Genomic DNA, 24,561 nt, shown 5'->3' with positions numbered 1-24,561 from the left:
GAAGAGGAAGCAGAGGAATGCAGAGGTTAAGAGCATGGCATCTGGAGTCCACTTCTTGCATTCAAACCTGGACTTCACCCATCATTGGCCATGTGACATCTGGACATGTTACTTCCTCTCAAAGCCTCAGTTTACCCATCTGCAAAATGGGGGTAATTAGCAGTTACCTCAAAGACTGTGAGGTATCACTAGGATATCTAAAGTGCCTGACATATGGCAGGCAAGCACTCAGTAAATGGAAGATTTTCTGTTGTCTGGCTCTACCCTGAGTTCCCTCCTCCACACACCCAAAGCCAGTCTTAGATGAGAGCTTCCTCCAGCGCGTCCTCCGCAGAGCCTCAGAGGTAACTCTTCCCCTGGCTCCAGGCTCAGCAGTGCCCCTGTCGCTGCACCTGGGAAGACTATGTGTACCCCACCCCCTGCTGCCAACAGATTACCAGGACAATGTTCCAGATAAAGACTCCAAGGGGGCCTTTCTATTTAGCACATGAATGGCCAATACTTATTTCAGGATAGAATTTCTTAACTGTCTCCTGCTCTGATCATTTTAAGTCTTCTCAGTATTCATCCTGCTACTTTCCTCCTTTGACAGAAATACCCAGATAGACACACACACAAACATACTTTGAGAGGTTTTCCTAAACCCGTGAAATGTAAATGAAATATTCCACAGCTTTGGAAGTATAAACCCAGATTTAGCAAAGTCTGGGGGCTTCCCAGTGGCACGAGTGGTAAAGAATTCACTTGCCAGTGCAAGAGATTCAGGAGACATGGGTTCGATCCGCAGGTTGAGAAGATTCCCTTGGGGAGGACATAGCAATGCACTCCAGTATTCTTGCCTGAAGAATCCCATGGATGGGGGAGCCTTGCCGATTACAGTCCACGGGGGTCGCAAAAGAGTTGTACCCAACCAAGTGACTTAGCACACACACCCCTGCTAGCAGACATCCACCCTCCTTGCTTCTCAGCCCTCAGTCCTGTGCTGCTGGGGGAGGGGTGCTGCACTCAGCCTCCCCAGGGCAGGCAGCACGGAGCCTGCCTCAGTTGCTTGTCCTGTGTGGCCCACGGATGGGCCTGTGAATGATTCTTTCCCGCTGGCTCCAAGCCAGGGAGCTGACTGCTGCTCTCCAACCACACCCTTTGAGGAGGCTGTCTGCTACTAACAAAGTGAGCTGGGGACTCTTGCTGTCTGCGAAGGCATTCTTGGTTGTGGTGGATCCTTGGGAGGAAATGACTGGGCAGAGTAGCCCACAGTTGTTGTCTGGAGCACGTGGTAATCATCCTTTCCATTAACAACACGGTCCCAGGTGCTTTCGTGTTCCACGCAACATCCAAGCTGTCTTGTAGCTGGGCAGGCCTTGCAAACCCCTAACACTTTCACCTGTGTAAGGTGGTAACATGCTCCAAGAGGGTAGAGAAGCAGGATTCTGAGTACTCCTCCATAACATGGGAGAGAATATTTATTTTACCATCATCAGCAACATGGTAAGGTTCCAAGATGCACGATATTAAAACTGGGCTTTGGATGTACTGAATGGGAATGGGGGAAGGGAGCATTTGAGATTAAACCTACACACCCAAGTGAAAGTGAAAGTCACTCAGTCTTGTCCAGCTCTTTGCAACCCCATGGACTGTATAGTCCATGGAATTCTCCAGGCCAGAATACTGGAGTGGGTAGCCTTTCCCTTCTCCAGGGGATCTTCCCAACCCAGGGATTGAACCTAGGTCTCCCACATTGCAGGTGGATTCTTTACCAGCTGAGCCACAAGAGAAGCCCAAGGATACTTGAGTGGGTAGCCTATCCCTTCTCCAGTGGATCTTCTCAACCCAGGAATCGAACCAGGGTCTCCTGCATTGCAGGTGGATTCTTTACCAACTGAGCTATGAGGGAAGCCTCAAAGCCACCCGAAAACAACTCTAAACCATGGATCAAGCTGTGTGCAATCCTGTTTGGCGAAGTGTTGGGAGAATGAACTCAGAGTTCATATTTGACCATCTGCAGAAGCCTCATTCGCCATGGTATTAGGGTTGTTGTCCATTCACTGAGCATTTCCCTGGCAGATGCTAAGTCCTGACATGGATGATTCCATCATTATTCAACAGCCCTATGGAACAGATCCTTAGTGGTCCCGTGTTACAGATAAGAAACTAAAGCTCAGAACGCTGGAGCAACTTGCCCATGGAATTTAATGAGTGGCAGACTGAGAATTTGAACCCATTCATCTGGCCACACAGGCCTCTTCTTATCCTCTATGGTATACCACCTGTTTGCCCAAAGAAGAATTCTTCTCTGAACTTTGCAAGAGAAAATCTAGTTGCAGAAAAGCACCAGGAGGCTGCTCTGAGGAAGATTAGAGAATGGAGGAAGCAGCATTTGCAAAGGCTCTAGAGGTCTGACAAGGCAGAGGCAAGCAAAACGTTGGTAAAGACCAGATGCTCAGCTTTCCAGGGACTCACAGATGTGAACGAAAGGGAAATGGGGGGCAGGGAGGCTCCCGGGTGGGCCCAGTGTTCACTGTGTGTGTGAGGGGAAGAAGGGGCTGAAGGCTAATCAGTGAGAAGCCCCTCGGGCTGGATGGTTGACTGTTTGTATAGCTTTTGATAACAAACAGAACCAAGCGGACATAAACCACAGAGGACCCTAAGGCAGAGCAGTGATGTCCCCTTCCATCAAGACCACTGACTCTGACAGAGGAGGTGTGGACCAGGTGGTACACAAGGTGAGAACTTAAGGGGGAGAAACACCCCAACCCAACCACCAAAGCTCCAACGTGGAGAAATGTGGAGGCACCTGAGAGGGGTCCCTGTGACAGTGAAGATGCTCCACCTTGGACTTGACCGTTTAGATTTAATCCACTCTAACCCAGCCACTCTGCTTGCTGTCTGCCATCAGAAAGGTTTAGAGCTAGAAGGAATCTCAAGTAACCCTTACTCACTATCCCCACCACCCACCCACCACCATAACCACAGCTAGCTATCTTGACCTCTCCCCCAACACTGTGTCAGGATGTAACTGGACTCAGCCCAGATGGGCTTCTGTCCAGAACCATGAAGAAAAGAAGTCCACGTGACTCCTCTGATCATCAGCTCTGATATTAACATCATCTATGACAATGAGGCTCTTTCGGTTCTAATTTGCTGGACATAGAGAACAGATTTCACCTTAAATCCACAGTTCAACATGCCTTTTATAAGATATTCTCCAATTATCAAAAGTGGTTCTCTCTGGGAGGTAGGATGATGCACAACCTCCTGTTTCTCTTTCACTGAAATTTTTTTTAATCCTGATGTATTATTTCTCCCTCCCCTACCCCACCAATAAAATAAGTGGTTATTTTGAAAGCTCCTCATGGAGGCTTATTTTAATTGTCTCTTTTCTCCAGACTAAATGAGCCTAGTTTCATCCAGAGGTCCATAATTCAGATCCCTCTGTGGCTCAGACAGATGACATAAAGGAATGAGAAGGACGTCGTCGAAGGCCCAGCCTGCGCACTTCCCCATGGGTACTCTCCTCCATCCTTTATTTCCTGGTTCTCCAAGCTTTCTAAATTAGCACTTGGAGCCTCAGAAGAGAATATCTTTGGTTTTAGCCATCCAGCAACAGGCCTTTATTTGTTGTCTCAACAGCAGTCTCGGTCCCGTGCCAAATGCCGGCCAGCACACAGGATTTACACCCGCAAAGATGACCAGTCCCTGAGTCCCAGGAAAGCCACGGAAGCCGAGCAAGCATCCCAAGGAAATGTGACTCGCAGACCTCACTCTGCGTTGGCTCAGGCACCATGGCAACAGAGCACCCCATCCTGAGCAGATGGCACAGCAGACTGCCCGGTCACATGGTGCCTGCTCTGGCAGACTGGCTACCTCCCTGAGCTGGCTCGCTCTGTCCAGCTGGCACGGAGTCACACTGGTAACTATTTACATGAGTCAAAATCCACCCAGTGGCAGCAGATGGCCAGGTCAGGATGAGACATGGGGAGTAATGGGTGGGTTCGGGCTGAGTCAGAGGAGAAGTAGCAGACAGCTCCTCCGCGGGCACTGACAAGTCTGAACATCGCTCCACACCACTCCTGCCACTGCCTGGCCTCAGCGTGGCTAGAGGCTGGGAAAAGATCCCACGTGAACAAAGCAAATGATCACAGGCTGATCCTGAGACCCTGAGATAAAATGGTGTTGGCCAGGCCTGTCCCACTCCTAAGGCACCTGTCGTCACACCTGGCCATCCTCTGGGGCTCCTTATCATCTTTGGAGGAGGGCACATCTGGACAGAGCCCGCCGAGGTGCCATGCCTGGCCAATGGAAGCATTCCAATATCTTGGTGTGGCTGCCCTGGAGAACAAGTGAAAATTCCTTTAAAAGCTAAAAATAGAGTTACCATATGATCCAGCAATCCCACTCCTGGGCATATGCCTGGGAAAAATGAAAACTCTACTTCGAAAAGACACATGCACCCCAATATTCATGGCAGCACTATTCACAATAGCCAAGACATAGAAGCAACTGAAGTGTGGACATTGGCGTGCTGCGATTCACGGGGTCTCAGAGCCGGACATGACTGAGCGACTGAACTGAACTGAGATAGATATATATATATATACCACATGTTGTTTAGTTGCTCACTGGTGTCTGACTCTTTGCAATGCCATGACTGTCAGGCTCCTCTATCCGTGGGATTTCCAAGGTAAGAATACAGAAATGGGTTGCCATTTCCTTCTCCATGGGATCTTCCTGACCCAGGGATCGAACTCACGTCTCCAGCGTTGGTAGATGGATTTTTTTTACCACTGAGCCACCAAGGAAGAGTAATGAGTAATATTCAGTTCAGTTCAGTTCATTTCACTCAGTCGTGTCCGACTCTTCACGACCCCATGAATTGCAGCACGCCAGGCCTCCCTGTCCATCACCAACTCCCGGAGTTCACTCAGACTCACGTCCATTGAGTCCGTGATGCCATCCAGCCATCTCATCCTCAGTCGTCCCCTTCTCCTCCTGCCCCCAATCCCTCCCAGCATCACAGTCTTTTCCAATGAGTCAACTCTTTGCATGAGGTAGCCAAAGTATTGGAGTTTCAGCTTCAGCATCATTCCTTCCAAAGAAATCCCAGGGCTGATCTCCTTCAGAATGGACTGGTTGGATCTCCTTGCAGTCCAAGGGACTCTCAAGAGTCTTCTCCAACACCACAGTTCAAAAACATCAATTCTTTGGCGCTCAGCCTTCTTCACAGTCCAACTCTCACATCCATACACGACCACTGGAAAAACCATAGCCTTGACTGGACGGACCTTTGTTGGCAAAGTAATGTCTCTGCTTTTCAATATGCTATCTAGGTTGGTCATAACTTTTCTTCCAAGGAGTAAGCATCTTTTAATTTCATGGCTGCAGTCACCATCTGCAGTGATTTTGGAGCCCAGAAAAATAAAGTCTGACACTATTTCCACTGTTTCCCCATCTATTTCCCATGAAGTGATGGGACCAGATGCCATGATCTTTGTTTTCTGAATGTTGAGCTTTAAGCCAACTTTTTCACTCTCCTCTTTCACTTTCATCAAGAGTCTATTACTCAGCCATAAAAAGAATAAAATATTGCCATCTGCAGCACCATGAATGGACCTAGAGATTATTATACTAAGTGAAGTAAGTCAGACAGAGAAAGATAAATACTATGTATCACTTATGTATGGAATTAAAAATGCAATACAAATGAACTTAGTTACAGACTCAGAGACATAGAAAACAAGCATGGTTACCAAAGGGGAAATGGGGGAGGGATAAATTAGGAGTATGGGCTTAGCAGATACACGCTGCTAAACATAAAATAGATAAACCATAAGGACTACTATATAATACAGGAAACTGTGTTCAATATCTTGTAATAATCTATAATGGAAAAGAATCTGGAAAAGAATATGTATATATAACTGAATCACTTTGTTATATAACTGAATCACTTTGTTGTATACCTGAAATGAACACAACATTGTAAACCAACTATACTCCAGTTTAAACAACCTTTTTTAAAAAGAGAAGCCTTCCCACTACAAGGCAAGCAGCTCCAAAGCTCTAGGTTTAAAATCTCAACCAGGAAAAGTGAAGAGATCAGGAGCTCTGGTGTTTTTGTCATCCTTATCACTCACATGGCCCAGGCTTGGTATACAAAAGGCAATCAGGGGCATGTGTTGGGGTGAATTGAAAGGATCTGTGACGCAAATCCAACAGAATGACCTTTGCCTGAGACCGGGTTTAGGGTATGTGTAATTTTTCAAGGCAGGATGTCAACTCTAGAACATTTTGTGAGCCATTCTGAGTGCCAAGAGCACCGCTGATATTTTGACGTCATTAGTCCAGGGTGATACTGGGTGTTTCATTTCCTGCTTTGGAATTCTTTCCGTCACAAGACCTTGGTGTCTCCCAGGCCCACAGCCAAAAAGTTGGAGCCAGAGAGAGACTCATGCACGCCCACAAGGACTGCAGACTGCCAAATAGAGAGTATGTGGACCTGAAGTGCTTTCTTCCTTCTCATCTCTCTCACCAGGAAGATATGCAGGGTACCAATCTGTAGTGACAGCATCAGTGATGGGGCAGCGGCCTTGAACCTCAGCATCAGCATCACCACCAATAACCTGGAGGTCAAACTGGGGCAAAGGTCATCAAGCTGGGAGGCACACGGTCTCCTTAAACATCTCTGGACATTAACACTGAGATTTCTAGAGAATCACTAGATACTACAGGCTAGAGGAGTCATAAAATGATTATCAGAAATGATTCTGTCTCCATGTTTATTTGAAACCTTAAAGAAAATGAAGAGAGACTGACTGCCCCACCAAAAGAAGTGCAGAATCAAGACAGGTTTGGGAATTCTGGGTGGTGAAGGGGTGGACTGCAAGGCTCAGCAACTTAGCCCGTAGTCAAAGGCACCAGGGTTGTTCTGAAAATAGAGATTCAAGAAGCCCAGGAAGGTGTTCTTATCTGTGAGAAGAGAACAGACTGTGGGATCCTGCTTCATGGCTGCAATCCAGAGCCGGAGCGCAGGGGTGTGGTTCACACAGCTGCAGGACAGGAGAGAAGCGTTAGCCGGTCTGCAGGTGAAAGGGGATGCAAGTCACTTTTTAGACTACAAGCTACAAGAGATGAGTTTATTGGGGCAACAGAGCTATCTTAGTTACCTTCCTATCAACTGAGCACAGTCACTTACTGGAGGAAAATCTGACTTGAAATGGCTGTGTGTCTTTAGAATCATCAAAGTTGTTGTTTTTAACCCTGCAGTTAAAATACTTGTGAAAAAAATAAAAAATAAAAAATAAAATAAAATAAAATACTTGTGGACTGAGTGCTCTGGGGAAATAAGGTATCTGTTTTTCACTGTTTACCAACAAAAAGACACATGCTTCAGTCATTCTCAGATTGTACTTTTGGGGAATTGAAAAAAAAAAAGTTTGCAAGAACACATTTTTAAAGAAATGAGTAAAACAATTATGAAACCTTGAAATAACGGAGCTGACTGGGCCCTTTCAGGGACTGATCAGGACGTGTAGGTCTCGGATCTGTAGTGACTTGCCCCGACAGTAAACTTGTTAATGGAAAATCCAGGAGGAGAGGGTTCCTAATGTGTGGTTCAAGCTCTGTCCCCAGAGGAGACAGGTTTTGGCGAGGTTTATGTTCTGACATGGTTTAAAATATTCAAGTCTGTGACATCTGACCTGCCCTAAGTGAGGAGCTCATAAGATGAATCCTGGGTAAACTCAAGCGGGTGCATTATAAAAGTCCAGACGCAGTTCCACCTCGGCAGGACTGCATTCCCCAACACCAGAATGGTCCAGCACCCACCCATGTGACCGGCTGGTGTGAGAGCAGGGCCAGCACAAGTTCACGTTCTCCCGTGAGTGTCGTGGGAACAAAGCACGTGTCTGTGCGGGGCCCCTGTGTGGTCTCCCTAAGTCTACAGGGCCATTTCTTCTACTTGAAGCATCCCTACACCTGTGTGGTGTGTGGCCGGCCATTTTATTTCTCTGGTATCAAGCACATATGACTTCAAAAATCATTTGATTTTTAAGGGTATGCCTATCTGGAGAAAGATTCCTCCAGTAACTAAGGCGCCCTATAAGGGATGTGAGGTCCACAGGGCGACACGCCAGGACCAGGTAAAGGGCCACCGATGGAGCTGCAGACAAGCCACCAAAACCCTGTGACTGAGGCCGTCCACCTGCTTCTGCACTCACCACCGGCTATGCTGGATGCTGGGCAGGACAGCCGGCGGCTCTGAAACACTAGGGAGGCTTTTGGGTGCAGTCTTAGCAGCAGCAACATGGATGAAGTGTGTGTCCGCAGTCAGTGCCACAAGAGCACAGGTGCATTTTGAGCAAGGAGGCACACAGTTTAAAGCTCTACATTCTACATTCACGAGAAGCATGTCCAGAGGAGGACAGATGGCACAGAGATCATCTGAAGCACTGCTACCCAGTGTGACCCTAGGAATCTATGACCATACAGCTTAATGTCTTACTCGGCTATTCCATATACATCCAGCCGCTCAAACCAGGGCCAAAAGAGGTAATCAATCATGGATATACAATCTCCGCCAAAGAAGACGGTGTTCTGATAGCCAAGAATCTGGAAGTTTAAACAGAGCAAAAGCAAGTTAATTAACCCATCTGCTAATGTATTTATAGGCACTAAATACAAATAATCAAATTAATTCCCAAAGAAGGAGACCCAAGGCTTGGCATCGTCTTCCATTTGGTTAGGTGAATGCTTCTTCCCTTTTTCTGAGGTTTCTTCCATCTCCTTTAGGGTCTGTTCTCCAGGCCACACTTACCCCTGCCCTCCTTTCAACACTGGAGTACCCCACCGACTCATCTGATGGGAGGATTTGGAAGAACAGCCCTGCCTCTCTCAGCCTAGAACAGGCTACTCCCTGTTCTAAGCTTTCTAGGGCTCAGCCCCTAGAGAGGGGTCCCTGCCTCTGACCAGCACTGCGCATTACTGGGAGGGAGGGGCCACATAAGGAACCTCACTTTTTGTGGTCATGACCCCCATTCTCCAGGATCCAGTTTATCTGTAATAAAGGGGATACCATAGTCTCCACATGTCTTCCTCTTTAGCCTTATTTTTCAGCCAATTCAAAACCAAGGCAAGGAAGAGCAGGGCTATCTGATGGGCTCTCTCACATCCCAATACTATCTTTCTATCATGTTTTCCTTTTTTATTTGAGCTTTTTCAACTTCATATGTGTTGGTCACTCAACATTATCAAATTTTTACATTAAAACAAAAGTTCTCATTCCCAAACGGGACAAATCAACACAGATAGACGAACCATCAAGAAAACAAACTCTTGACAGTGGTGGCGGGGGGAGTGGGGGATGGGGAGGTACTTGAAAATTTGAAAAGCAATAGTATTTAGCAGAGGTTATTGTTGGGCCAGTTCCTCCCATTGAGAAAAGTATGATGCCAATTATCTAGTTAAGTCAAACAAAAGACTCTCTTTGACATAACTCATAATCAATTAAATACCTCCCTGTAGCAAAAGATCTAGATCCCTCTACCCTTTATCTAGATTCCTATATCCTTTATCTGGGCTTCCCAGGTGGTGCTAGTGGTAAAGAATCCACCTGCCAATGCAGGAGACGAAAGAGACGTGATTTCGATCCCTGAGTCAGGAATATCCCCTGGAGTAGGGAATGGCAACCCACTTCAGTATTCCTGCCTGGAAAACTCTATGGACAGAGGAGCCTGGAGTGCTGCAGTCCACGGGCCACTAAGAGCTGGACACGACTGAGCAACTGAGCACACGTCCTTTACCTACATTTCAAACTTCCTGTCTCTCAGGCTTGATTCTTCATCCTTCAGGCCAGCTTGTCGCTTCTATGAGGAGGTCTAGGGGTGGAGTTAAGAATGAACTCTGGGGCTGGCAGATCTGGTCCTCTCCTGGGTTCCGCCTCTCATTCAACATGAAACCCAGACAATTTACTCACCTTCTCCTCCAAGCCTCATGCTCTCATTTGGTATAATGGTGGTAATGTTACTGCCCACCTTACAGTAAGGAATGATGGAATCATGCACCAATAAATGTGAGCTCTCTTGATGAAAAATCAGAGAGACCTCCAGAGGTTACATCTACAGAAAGTAAATCCTTGGCCACCACCCTTCTCAGAAGAGAAAGCAAATCTTGGTACCCTAAAGTCTACGTCTTCATTATCTCCCAGGATGGCATAGGGGAGTTCCCCGAATAATCTGAAATAATATTAGGTGGCATCATTTTGTTTGAAGACGACGGTACTAAAATGGCAGAGCCTGGGCAATGAAAATTTAAAAGAGGCTATTTTCGATTGCATGTAGTAAGACCTGATTTACAAGGAAAAGGAACCATCCAGCCATCTTTGGGGTGGCACGGAGTCGGACACGACTGAAGTGACTTAGCAGCAGCAGCAGCAGTTTTCACGAATTCCTACTTGCTTTATGTTCAGGATCAGATAATAGTTACCCAAACATTTATCGCTGGCTTTGAAACGTGTATGTTCCGCTTATTATTGGCCTTCATGGCACAAATCAGAACTGAATCTAAACCCACTGACTCTGGAACTTTGGTGTAACTCTTCTGCTTTACAGAGCAGAGATGCTCTTGAGAAAGTCCTTATCAGAACAGACCATATATGGGCATTTATTAGAACCCATGATAAGCCTTCTGTTAAGGTGATGAGATATTTTGAAAATGAATAACTGCTTAGTCATTGATGTTTATTTAGTATATTTTAAAACCTCTCATTTACTCAAAGTAAGAGTATATCTTTGAATACATATCATCATATAGATGCAATTAATTTTTAACAGAATGATACGCTTATTCATTCAGACATTAGGAACCATCGAAACTGTCTCACTTCTATTTATCAAGGAAGTCTGTCCTCTGTTTTTTAGGAATATCTTTGTAAAACTACCCTCAGCCGTGTAAACACTCATAGGGACTTCCCTGGCTGTCCAGTGGTTAGATTCTACGCTTCCACTGTAAGGGGCATGGGTTCAATCCCTGGTCGGGGAGCTTAAGATCCTGCATGCCCATGCAGTATAGTAAAAAAAAAAAAAAGTGAGTCTTAAGAAAGAAACCATTCATAATGTAATTCAACCTTTATCAAGGTATTCATTACAATAAAAAGTCAAGATAAGTATATGGATGAAACTGATGTCTTCCACCAGCCTCTCCCCTGCCCCTGTGATACATTTACACATTCCCTCAGACTTTCTTAAATCCAAGTGTGACATCAAAATTCCTTGGAGTTATTGATACAGCTGCAGATTCTTGAGCCCTGCCTCAAACAGGCATTTCTCCACCAGATTTCATACAAAGCAAGTCTAAACATCCCAGTAGAAAAGCAGTCTTCCTATAAACCAAAGTGCCAGCTTCTCTATAGACACATCACAGTGACCCAGGGGCACATCCTGGTCAGGCCTCTTTGGAAGCTCATTACCATCTTTAGGACCTTCAGTAGGAGAGCTCCCTTCTCCGCAAACCTGAGACATTCCAGACATGTAAAATGACTTACTCCCTGAGAATCACAAAACTTCAGTACTGGAAGGGCCCCTGGATTCATCTAGTATAACTACCCCTTTCATTTTTCCATTTATTTATACCATGCTCACTAGACAAAGGATTGGAGGTTCAGTGTATAAAAATGTGTACACTAAAATATTAAATATGAAAAATCACAACATGCTAAGAAAGGGAAAAATAAAAGTTAGAACATAAGGTCAAAATAAGGAAGGAAAATGGTCTCAAGATATCAAGCCAAGGCTCCTGCAGAGTTCCTTAATAAATAAAGCTTTGAATTTGACTCGAGTTTCCTGGCAGTTCAAGCAGAGAGGAAAGCATGCTAGGGAGCTGATTCTTGTCTCCTGTGTGGAAGACACCCTTGCATAGAGAGAAGGAAATTCCGTCCCAGGGAAGTAAGAGGGCTCTCTGGTCAGTGCCAGAGCTAAGATAAAGACACCATTCTACTAAGTTCCAGACTAGTGTCAACCCTGTGTCAACTTCAAATATGTATGTGTGAGGACTGTAATCACAGAGGCTTTCCCAAGTCTCTTGTGAATTCTCTGTCTGTTCCTTAAGTATCAGCAACAAGCTCAGAATCAGCAAACTCTGAAACCCTCTTTCCTTCTGCCAAGGACTGGCCCAGCTTTGAGAGTCCCTCTGTGAGGACTCCCCCCACCCCTGCCTCGCAATCTTCCCCTCTCTCATCCTCTCTCAGTCAGGCAACTGACGGAGAGGTGAGATACAATCACGGCCAAAGAGCTTTTCAAAATTCTCTCCTTCCTCTCTCATTCCATGGATAAGACAGTCTTCAGGAAACTTGACTTAAAATAGTTCTTCTGTATTCTCAGTTTAAACTAAGTCCCTTTTGTTGTTGTTCAGTCCCTCAGTCGTGTCCAACTGTTTGCGACTCCATGGACTACAGCACGCCAGGCTTCCCTGTCCTTCACTATCTCCTGGAGCTTGCTCAAACTAATGTCTGCTGAGTCGATGATGCCACCCAACCATCTCATCCTCTCGCCACCTGCTCCTCTTGCCCTCAATCTTTCCCAGCATTAGAGTCTTTTCCAATGAGTCAGCTCTTTGCATCAGGTGGCCAAAGTATTGGAGCTTCAGCTTCAGCATCAGTCCTTCCAATGGATATTCAGGGCTGATTTCCTTTAGGATTAACTGGTTTTATGTCCTGGGACTCTCAAGAGTCTTCAGTACCACAGTAATAAAGCATCAATTCTTTGGCACTCAGTTTTCTTTATGGTCCAACTCCCACATCTTGACAAATTTAGGACAGTCAGAAGTAAAATAATATGACAGTCTTAATTTCCTATGTCTTATCTTTCCTAAATGTTCTGTCATCAGAACAGGAAGCTGCAGCTTTGCCTCCACCCACTGAGCAGTGGCTATGTTAATAGCCAACATCTTAAAAAAAAAAAAAAAAAAACCCTCTGTTTTGCGGTATTTCTGTCACCCACCTGTCACATATAGTGATACTGGTCATTCCTAATGTTGAATAACTTTTCTCACAATGGACTCTCTCATTCTCAGAAATACTGCCCTTCAAGATGGCAGTATCTTCTTAGAGAAGATACTTTCCACCAAGGCCCTAGGCATTCCCAGAAGGCCACACATAGCCTGGGGAAGAAATTGAACCTCCAGCTTCAAGCCCTGGGATTTCCTTAATGTATTAACACATCTTGCATTCAGATTAAGACGTGAGCTATTTTAGGAAAAAGCCATTTGACGTTCTGGAATAGTAGAAAACGCTATTTTTAAAAATTCTCTGTTCTTCAGTTCACTGAAAAATGACTACAGATCCTTCTCTTGCTTCTGGATGTGACTCAGAAAAAAGAATGAGCATGCAAATGAAGAGGGAGAGACTGGTTGGTAACCCGTGAGTACGCTGTTTACACCCCTGAACTTGAACCCTGGAAGGGCCGCTTATCTGCCTCGAAGGCCTGTTGGGCTCCCCCAAGCGGACAAAAAGAGGTTCCCGCTAGCGCGCACGTAGAAGGAAGAAGCGCGCTAGGCTCCCCCTCGTGGCCATCGTGGTGAAGCGCACTGGCCAAGGCTCTCCAGCTAGGAGGTTCACCAAGGAGGAAAAGAAATCTGCAAAAATTTTTGTGAGGGACAAGATTATAAAGAGAAACCCAGACTTCCTCCAACCAGACATCCTAAGACTCTTCAGTCTACAGTCTCGGGCGCTCAAGTGCAGCGTCAATAACTGCACTTGGTTAAGACCACCTGCCCTGCACACAGAGAAGTCTCCTGGCTCTAACCAGGACATGCTGGCTCTGGCCTGGCTGGAGGAGGAAGGAAGCGGTTTTTCTCCAAGGAAATAGTTCTTATCAAGCAGAACCAGTCCCCTCCTATAAAATACACAAAGCCACCTGCTGTTACATCAGCAATGCAGACCCTAACCAGAAGCAGAAATACTCAATCCACTCCAGGGCAGATATCTTTTGAGTTCATACAAGATAAGGGAAGATTCTCAAGATTTCAAATTTCAGGTGTCTGCTCCACTGACATTCAATAACTGAGGCTGAGCTAATGAAGATTAACGGATTCCCTTTAAAACAAACCAAGGATACAGAACAAACTTAGAGTATACATAAAATCCACTTCTCTGGAAAGAAGCCTGAGAAGCAGGGTCTGTGCCAAACACGCCCCTCCTGCTGGTCACCACTTACAACCAGGAGTTTCCTGTGAAGATTCAGAATGCATCCTGTCAACATTTGGCAGGTAATCAAAGGACCACCCTGAAAATTCTATCCTGGAATCCCTTTCATAGGTTTAATTCTTTTTGTTGAAATATATACTGTAAGATAATAGTGGGGGAAAGCTAGTGGGACAAGGCTTGACAAGTCAAATATCTTTAAAGTGATGGGTGGTAGGTGAAAATATAAAAGCATATTATCAAATTTCTGAAGGGGGAAAGGATTTCCTATGTACAAAAGCAGTGGAAGAAATCACAGCAGGAAAGATCACACAATGTTTTTAATGTTAAATTTCTATATGTGCAGAAAGGACAAAAAGTCAAAACAAAACAATGTATCTTAAAAACAGGCCAATATCCTTTACATATAAAGAACTCTTTAAAAAATTAACAAGGAAAATCAGGAAGATCTTGACAAACAGATGGGTAGTAGACCATTTTCACAAATAAAACACAAAGAAATGGAATATTTTGGGGAAAATATACCACCTCACTATCAATCAAAGAAATATACATTAAAGCAACTGTGAGAAACTACCGTTTCTCAAGACAGGCAAGTATCTTTTTAAATGAAATCTCTCAACAGTGAAAAGGGATTGGTTCAAAGGGCATTTTCGACACTCTCAGAGGGTAGGGGGTATACAGCACAAGTCTTAGGGGAAGCAATTTAGCAACATTCCACTCTAGCTTCTAAAATGGTCATACCCTTTGATCCTGTAATTCTGTTCCTGGAAGTCTGGCCTAAGGACATATTTTAAAACAGAGAAAGGGCTTTTTATGCAAAAGAGCTGCAGTTTCTGGGAGGCATCATTAATAATGATAAGCAACTGAAATAATCTAAATAACCCTAATGAGTGTGCTGGACACAACTCTGGCTTATGCATATGGCAAAAATTCAAACATAGAAAGCAGTATAGAAAGCAAAGGCTCTCCCTTCCTATCCTTGCTCTTTTTTTTTTCCTATCCTTGCTCTTAACCACTTTTCTTTCCCACCCCCAGGCTAATCCCCTTCCAGTAGTAGGCACCAGCAGGAGTCTGATTTGAGTCTCTCCAGACATTTTTCTAGGCGTTTATTTACATGTGTGCATATCACAATAAACTGTGGAAAATTCTGAGAGAGATGGGAATACCAAACCACCTAACCTGCCTCTTGAGAAATCTGTATGCAGGTCAGGAAGCAACAGTTAGAACTGGACATGGAACAACAGACTGGTTCCAAATAGGAAAAGGAGTACGTCAAGGCTGCATATTGTCACCCTGCTTATTTAACTTCTATGCAGAGTACATCATGAGAAACGCTGGACTGGAAGAAACACAAGCTGGAATCAAGATTGCCGGGAGAAATATCAATAACCTCAGATATGCAGATGACACCACCCTTATGGCAGAAAGTGAAGAGGAACTAAAGAGCCTCTTGATGAAAGTGAAAGAGGAGAGTGAAAAAGTTGGCCTAAAGCTCAACATTCAGAAAACGAAGATCATGGCATCCGGTCCCATCACTTCATGGGAAATAGATGGCGAAACAGTGGAAAGAGTGTCAGACTTTATTTTGGGGGGCTCCAAAATCACTGCAGATCGTGATTGCAACCATGAAATTAAAAGACGCTTACTCCTTGGAAGAAAAGTTATGACTAACCTAGATAGTATATTCAAAAGCAGAGACATTACTTTGCCGACTAAGGTCCGTCTAGTCAAGGCTATGGTTTTTCCAGTAGTCATGTACGGATGTGAGTTGGAACATAAAGAAGGCTGAGCACTGAAGAATTGATGCTTTAGAACTGTGGTGCTGGAGAAGACTCTTGAAAGTCCCTTGGACAGCAAGGAAATAAAACCAGTCAATCTTAAAAGAAATCAACCCTGAATATTCATTCATTGGAAGGATGGTGCCAAAGCTCCAATACTTTGGCCACCTGATGCTAAGAGCCAACTCATTGGAAAAGATCCTGATGCTGGGAAAGATTGAAGGCAGGAAGAGAAGAGGGTGACAGAGAATGAGATGGTTGGATGGCATCACTGACTTAATGGACATGAGTTTGAGCAAACTCAGGGAGATAGTGAAGGGCAGCTTCTACAGTCCATGGGGTCACAAAGAGTCGGACATGACTAAGCAACTGAACAACAAAAAAATGTATCTCAAAGAAGTATAAAAATAACATGGAAAAATGAGCTTATATAACAAGCACAAATAAACCTTCAATTTTGATGATACTTCCTTGAACGAAAAATATAAAAGTCAAAGGGCATTTATTTAAAAAGAAGAAAACGTTAGAGTATAAGGTTGCCAACTTAAACTGACCTGTTTGCTTGCAGATAACATGGAATATTATACACTGGTCTCTTGAGTTGCTTATCACTCAAGACAATCCATAGATATTTAAGATATTTTCAACTCACAGAAAATCCTGATTGTACAAAACCATGGAGAAAAAATTGTACACATCAACTCTATTAATAGAGAGAAAACATTTCTATTAGAATTATTCTGACAAGTTTCAATTTCACTAGAATCTCCTAGAGTCAATATACTGGTATCAAGAGGAATGTATCAAATAATTCAAGCTCAGCGGGCATCTTTCAGATTCTGATATTACTTATGTTGTACTTATAATTCCTACTAACATTCAATGGGACAAAAAAACAACTCAAATCTGGAACAATACTGCATACTCAGTGATCCTTAATTAGCCTGCCTAGAGTCGGACACGACTGAAGCGACTTAGCAGTAGCAGCAGCAGCAGCCCTTAACTAGCCAGAATTTCACTGATACTACTTATTACATCTGAGAGGGTCATTGGCAAGGTTAAATAAGAGGAATATGCAAAGCAACTTTAGCATCATGCCCAGCACAAAAATACAGGTTCACTTCCCTGGAAGAACCCAAACTAAGGAACTGCGCCTCCATTGTAATATTATACATTTACTTAGCAATCTGTAGTTTTCAAAGTTCATCCATCATTCAATTGCAGAGTAGGAAGGAGATAGGTCAACGTATGTTTTCAATTATCTTTAAATTTAAAAGATTTTGTTTCAGGGCTCCTTTCCCTGGCCCAGCATTTAACTTGTAAGAAGGTAACCAGACATGATAAAATCAGTTCAGCTAATCTTTGAAAATAAAGACCATAAAAATTCTCTATGGGCAAGAGCTATCAAACTTCTTTTTGAAAGCAAGGTCCCCCTCCCTTTTCAAATTCAAGCTTATTAGAAGTTTTGTTAAACACAGTGTTGAAAGCGGGGCTGGTCTGGCTGAAGCAGGCGCTAAAACCACCAGCGGACCTCCTTTCACTGGGCTGTCCCTCTGCAAAACTTGTGAATACACCTTTTAAAATACCCTTTCGTTCTATGAATGTGGAAACGAAGGCACAGAGAGGTCCAGAACCTTGATGAAGGTTCTGGAATCCTATAAAGCCAAGCCTAGGGAGCCAAGACTCTTTCTACCTCATCCTACTTGCCTCCTCAAACTTAAGACCGCAGTCTGAGTTCTCAGGACCAAAGGCTGACATTTCTTACACATAATGCTGAATCCATAAATGCTGAAACTATATAAATCTGAGACAGGCAGCTGTAAGTGTAAATAAATTGAACAGCTTCCACTTCACAAAGGTCAGATGGAAGAATATTAGTAATCAGCCTTCTTTTAAAGGGATAAAAATAGCGTTCCCTGGCTGCCAAAGAATTACAGCCCACCCATAGGGGAATTTATCAGTTTCTAGAACAAAGACAAAGGACGTCAAAGGACCACCTTCCAGACAATAAGAGAGGTGCAGGGTAAGTAGCCCTATTACTGCTAGATACTTGGAGGATCTGATAACAAAGATTGCTCCTTGATTACCAATAGACACTTCCCCCCCCCCTTTTTTTTTAAAACATTTATTTATTTGGCTGCTCAGGTCTTGGTTGTGGCATGTGAGATATTTTTAGCTGTGGCATGTGGGATCTAGTTCCCTGACCAGGGATAGAACCTGAGCCCTCTGTATTGGGAAGATGGAATTTTAGCCCCTGGACTACCAGGGAAGATTTTCCCCCTTCTTTCTTAATTACAGAACTCTGATTTTATGCAAAGTGGTCCCAGCTAAGAGATTAAATTTCCCAACTTCCCCTGCAGATACTTATAACTTGATGACTAAGCTCTGGTCAATGAAATTTAAGTAATCATTGGACAGAACTTCTAGGAAAGCCTTTAAAGGAGTATGGCTTTTTGCCAGTTTTTTCCTTTCTGTTGTCCTTTCTGTAACCTGGAACTTGGATGTGATAGCTAAAGTTCCAGCAGCTATTTTGTTATTTTGAGGATGTAAGCCTCACACTGAAAAATGACAGAACAGGAAGAGAAAAAAAAAAACTTCAGTCCCTGGTAACTTCATAAAGAAGCCATCAAAATGGCCCTATACTACTGTACCTCTAGGTTTGTGTGTATGTGTGTGAAAGAATAAATCCTTATAATTTTTTAAATCAATACTAGAAGCCAGACACAATCCCTAACCAATATTGACCTTGGACTCAGAAGCAGAAGCTACAGAATCCGTGCAGAGACAGGTCAGGAATGTGGTGATTCTGGGAAAGGAACAAGTTCATCACATGCCCTCTCTTACCCCTATGCAGATTTTCAAGAAAAATTCCAGAGGAGGTTGTTGCTGCGGCTGCTGCTAAGTCAGTTGTGTCCGACTCTGTGCGACCCCATAGACGGCAGCCCACCAGGCTCCCCCGTCCCTGGGATTCTCCAGGCAAGAACACTGGAGTGGGTTGCCATTTCCTTCTCCAATGCAGGAAAGTGAAAAGTCAAAGTGAAGTCGCTCAGTCATGTCCGACTCTTAGCGACCCCATGGACTGCAGCCTACCAGGCTCCTCCATCCATGGGATATTCCAGGCAAGAGTATTGGAGTGGGGTGCCATTGCCTTCTCCGCCAGAGGAGGTTAGTGGAGCACAAGTATCCACAAGTCAGATGACTAGTAGTTGAACTTATCAAAGTCTGACAGGAAGAGTCTATAAGCCTGTGAAAGTGAAGGGCATCGGGGTGACCAGGGTGTGGACCCGCATCACTTTATCCTCCACATCTGGCCAGGAGAGGGCCCCATTTTTACCTCTTCCAGGTTGCAGAACTCCTGACGCAGGGCCAGCTTCAGATCAGCGCAGTCTCTCCCGCATCTCAATGCTACCAGACACTCCTTGGTCAAATGTGGGACCTGATCGGAGGACACAGGTTCTGAGCAGAGAAGTCTGAGGGCACTCCGTGCTCCTGCTCTGCCTGACAATGCAGCCAGAGCTCTGTCCCTCTGTCCACAGTGCCACCTGACGGCGATCTCTGTGGTTTCAGGAATCCACTTGTCACAGCTAAACAAGGTGCTTTAAAGGGGGCTCTCTGGTACGCCTTACTTGTTCAGCTATTTCCATACTGTACAATCTTAGGTGGGACATTTTCCTTCTTTAAGCCTCAGTGTTCTCATCTGAAGAAAGGACACAAGAATAGTATCCACCTTAATGGGTGGGACCTGATGAGGGCAGTGATGGGGATTAAAGAGGTTAACCTTTATAAAATAGTTAGAACAGTGCTTGGCACATCACTAGTGCTCAGTAGACATCAGTCACTAATATCACTGAGTCATTTTTGTTTCTTTAAAAAAAAGCTATCATAAAATTTCTCCATCACATTCTCTCCCAATATCAACAGCTGTCCCCTTTTCTCTCTTCTTCACATTTCCTGGGCAGTTGGCACTTTTGTTCCCCATAAAGGGCAATCTCCTTCTGTGCATTACCGTTTTCACACCCTGATATTTTTTTCACCTGAGACCTTGGAAATAGCTCCTTCAAAGTATCACCAGTTTTCCACTCTTTCAATATTCCTTGTCTCAAGTTACGCAATCATAACTATGCCATAATCATAACTCTTGAGACTGCTTGTTCCACTGGAAAAGTAGCTATTGGCAAAGACTTTAACCTTTAATATCAGAGGTCACAGCTTTACTATAATTCCACACCAGTTATCCTCCTAAGGCACACACAGATATTAAAACAAATCAATTTCACCCATGATTTGACTTTTAAGATGGATTGGAGGTTGAGAAAGACATATAAAGTAAAATAGAGTGTTAAGTGTTTTGTTTATTTTTTAATGGATATACCTTATAGAATAGCTCCAATAACATCTTTTGGCGAGCTCGCTCATAAGGGTCATATGGGTACAGCTTCCTTCCAGGGTAAGCATCATCCAGGTACTCACAAGCGATGACAGATTCATAGATCAGTTGACATTTGCTGTTCTCCAGGACAGGAATTTGGCCAAAAGGATGCTTTGTAAAGTACCATTCAGGCTTGTTTCTCAGGTTAATGTTGATAACTTCATGTCTTATAAAGCAAAGGGAAAACAGGACAGAACAAAAATGAGAGGATTAGGCAGACACTCATCTTTTTTTCTCCCCGCCGTGTGAGATCTTAGTTTCTAGACCAGAGATCAAACCTGTGCCCATGCAGTGCAAGTACAGAGTCTTAACCATTGGATTGCCAGGGAAATCCCCAGACACTCATCTTGAAAGCAGAAACAACCAATCTATAAAATTAAAATTTGCAATAAGTTTTTTAAATTGAGGTTTGTGCAAAGAAAAGTACATAACAACATCATTCTTCTTTGCAACAGTAGGATGTGTTTGCTGTTTTCTATGCCTTATCCCATTTGCTCTCCACGATTCCCATGAGATAAACTAGGGAATCATGATGAGGTGCAAACAAGGGAAGGCAAAGAAATCATTTAATACATCCCTTCTGAGAAATAAGGCTCCTTATGGTTCCATCTCTTGCCCAATATTCCCCACCAGGAAGTAGCAGAGCCAAGATGGAAGGCCAGGCAGTCTGACTCAGAGCTCACAAGCTTAACCACGGCACCACAGATTTTAGTACATTTTAAAGTCTGAAAGTACAAATCTGATATCTGGAGACATTTTTTTGTTCACCACAACTGGAGGGAGGGGGATTCTACTGGCATCTAATGGGCAGAGGCCAGGGACGCTGCAAGATATCCAACAACACACAGGATAGCTCCTCCTCACCAAACACACAAGGCCAAGAATCATCTGCCCCAAATGTCAGCATCGCCAAGGGTGAGAAACTCTGCCCTAAAGAAAGACTTCTATCAATTCTCAAGCTGCCACTTCATCACTGTGGGTAAAACATCAATCTATTGTTATTTTTCTTTTTTAAAAAAGTAACCTTTGGGCCAACTAGGATTGAGCAAGAGGGAATAACCTGGGAAAAAGCCATAGACAATCCACAGAGCAGAATTACATAATTTTTCTTTTTTTAAAGTCTCTGCAATAGTCTCTGCATCTCTATAGCACAAAACTCCGAAGTCATCCCCTAATGATACACTTTGGAGGCTTGAGTAACACTTTAGCTTTGAGCTGGCTCCATGCAGCCTCCCCATTCCAGTAAAGTTGCTCTGCCTTCAAAATCCAGACCTCCTTTGCAGGAGCTAGTCTTGCAAAATTACTTCTATGACCAGTGTGCACCCATTTTTCAGGTGTGTGGGAAACGTCTTGATAGCAGTCCTTTCTGCTTCTTTGTTTGGAACTATTTGCTCATTCATTCAAAAAATAGTTTTAAGTGCCTATTATTGGCCAGGTTCTCTTCTAGCCCATGAATAAGAAAGACAAAGTCCCTGCCTTCAGGAACATACATTTGTGTGTGTGCAAGAGAGAGACAGACAGACAGACAGTGTGTGTGAAAGTGTGTGGAGGGGCAATGGAAGTGAGGCTGGGGAGTGTGGAGGAAAAACACGTAAGTAAGGAAACGTTGTTAGTGCAATAAGGGGAACAGAACTGACCTGAATATACCTGGGGTGGGGTCTGGGCTGCATTTCATAGAGCTGTCAGAGAAGGCCTCGGTAGCCTCCGCGGTCCTCTCTTTCACAAACTTTAGGGAAGAAACCCAGCTCACCAGAGCCATCATTCAGTTTGCTCCGAGTGGTCCTAACAGTTTCCTGCAGAGACCTCATTCTGCGTTTCAGGATGGCCCACTCAAGAACCCACCTGCCCTCTGCTAACCGTTTATTGACTTCGTCTCAGAAGAAAGTGACAGACAGCCTGTGACACCTAAGCGGGGCGCCCTAGATGGTGAACTTTCCCGAGCGCCTATGGGGCCTCCCGCCGCTCACCTGATGCCTTTGGCCCGGAGGACCAGGCGCGTCCTGTGCGCGTAGGGACAGAACCTCATGCTGTAGAGGCGGATTACGCCTTCAGGGACAGGCCCTGGGGGGATGCTCCCTGCGGATGGAGGGGGAGACGGGGAGGCGGGTTAGCCCTCTGTGGAGAGGGGCTCACTCGCCTTCCCAGGACCCCACGAGGACCTCGGTCCTCCTCCTCCCGGGCCCCAGAGAAGAGCCCCCCCCCCTTTTTTTTTTTTTTGCACGTGGCTTTTTGGCGGAGGAACCGCGATCCTCCTCGCCGCCGCGCTGGTCTGCGAGCCAAGGACCAGCAACAGCTTCTCCAGAGCCAATATCCAGCCAGCCGGCACCCCCAGCCCGCGGACAACTGTCAAGAGGACTCACCTTTCCCCAAGGTCCTGGTCGCGTCGTCAGTCATGCTCTCCTGGCGTCTGCGCAACGACCAACGCTCGCACTCTTTGCCGTGAGGCTTGCTGCCGCCGGCGCAGGGTCCAAGGACAGCAGCGTTCCGGCGCGCCCCTCTGGCCCCAAATACAACTTTGGAGCAACAGGGCCGTGGCGGGGTCGTAGGGAAGTGATCCAGGACGGCAGCTAAGATAATTCAACCTGAAGAGACAGAGCCCCAGACTCAGAAGCCAGCGTAGTCGGAGCGGGAAAAACAAACCTGAGAAGTACCCCTTGCTTTGAACTCACAACATCCTGCGCGGTCTTTTCTCTGCATCAACAATCTGCGAAGAACAGGCATGTGAATTCCACTTATTCCAAGGGAATTTAATACAAATTGACCAGGGTGACACTAACGTTTTCTTTCTCATTCTAAGCCCTCCTGGCCATACTCTGTACATGAGTGTACTTTATCTTAAGGCCAAGGATTTCCCTGGTGGCTCAGTGGGACAGGACTTGGATCTCTGATCAGGGAAGATCTATATGCCCAGAAGCAACTGAGCCCATGAGCCACAACTATTAAGTCTGTGCTCTAGAGCCTGGGAACCACAACTACTGAGTCCATGTGCCCTAGAGCCTGTGCTTGGCAAGGAGAGGCCACATCGATGAGAAGCCCAGGCACAGCAACTAAAGAGTAACCCCCTGCTTGCCATCTATGCAGCAATGAAGACCCAGTACAGCCTAAATAAATTATAAAATAAGGCCAAACTTTTTCATCATCTAGCAGATAAGAAGAAAAACTTAGTGTTAAGATCTTGCACGACCCTAAAGTGTCTCCTTTAATTCTATGTCCTCACTACCCTAGTTCCAGCCTTATTTATGAGATTTTACTCAAGTTATGAAAAACTAGTAATGAATAGGAAACCAGATATCTAGAGGCAGAGACAAATCTGTGTGCTCTCTTCAACTCCCAGTATACATTTCAAAGCAGACCCTTTTTAATTACCAAGGACATACTGCCAATAGCCCAGCAATACAGAGGTCACTTGGATAGCTCTTCCATCTACGTGAGATAAAGGGGGTAACTAGCCTTTGCTCTGACCCTAAATCACTGCAGATGGTGATGCAGCCATGAAATTAAAAGATGCTTACTCCTTGGAAGGAAAGTTATGACCAACCTAGACAGCATATTAAAAAGCAGAGACATTACTTTGTCAACAAAGGTCCGTCTAGTCAAGGATATGGATTTTCCAGTAGTCATGTATGCATGTGAGAGTTGGACTATAAAGAGAGCTGAGTACCGAAGAACTGATGCTTTTGAACTGTGGTGTTAGAGAAGACTCTTGAGAGCCCCTTGGACTGCAAAGAGATCAAAATAGTCAATCCTAAAGGAAATCAGTCCTGAATATTCATTGGAACGACTGATGCTAAACTGCAGCTCCAATACTTTGGCCACCTGATGCGAAGAGCTGACTCATTTGAAAAGACCCTGATGCTGGGAAAGATTGAGGGCAGGAGGAGAAGGGGACGACAGAGGATGAGATGGTTGGATGGCATCACCAACTTAATGGACATAAGTTTGAGTAAACTCTGGGAGTTGGTGATGGACAGGGAGGCCTGGCATGCTGCAGTCCATGGGGTCGCAAAGAGTCGGACACAACTGAGCGACTGAACTGAAATGAACTGACCGGTGCGTAAAAAGGAAACAGTCAACATACTCATGTCATGTGAGAGCTTCTGGTAGACAAGGAAATGACTCCTGATCAGGTAAATGTGACACTCACATAAAGGAAGTATAGTATT

The 24,561-nt window shown here is 44.8% G+C and overlaps 1 protein-coding gene across 1 annotated transcript; it reads right to left on the bottom strand.

Annotated features, from left to right (window-relative positions):
* Positions 1 to 6,883: 6,883 nt before the first annotated feature.
* Positions 6,884 to 22,792, bottom strand: LOC138070291 (glutathione S-transferase omega-2). The gene is made up of 6 exons (XM_068961453.1): positions 22,759 to 22,792; positions 22,366 to 22,474; positions 20,342 to 20,564; positions 19,304 to 19,405; positions 8,498 to 8,604; positions 6,884 to 7,043 (listed from the first exon to the last, which is right to left on the bottom strand). Exons 1-6 carry the CDS (start codon positions 22,790 to 22,792, stop codon positions 6,884 to 6,886), a joined length of 735 nt encoding a protein of 244 aa, XP_068817554.1.
* Between the last annotated feature and the right edge of the window lie 1,769 nt (positions 22,793 to 24,561).

The sequence above is a fragment of the Capricornis sumatraensis genome, chromosome 23, assembly GCF_032405125.1.
Source record: "Capricornis sumatraensis isolate serow.1 chromosome 23, serow.2, whole genome shotgun sequence".
Taxonomy (NCBI): domain Eukaryota; kingdom Metazoa; phylum Chordata; class Mammalia; order Artiodactyla; family Bovidae; genus Capricornis; species Capricornis sumatraensis.
This window is presented reverse-complemented; position numbering and strand designations above follow the sequence as displayed.

Excerpts from the sequence above, each read along its gene's own strand:
- LOC138070291 (XM_068961453.1), bottom strand. The coding sequence starts at position 22,792 with ATGACTGACGACGCGACCAGGACCTTGGGGAAAG. Across the intron at positions 22,475-22,758 it reads GACCAGGACCTTGGGGAAAG|GGAGCATCCCCCCAGGGCCT; the intron begins GTGAGTCCTCTT and ends CTCCATCCGCAG. Across the intron at positions 8,605-19,303 it reads AGTTCTGCAACCTGGAAGAG|ATTCTTGGCTATCAGAACAC; the intron begins GTAAAAATGGGG and ends TTAAACTTCCAG.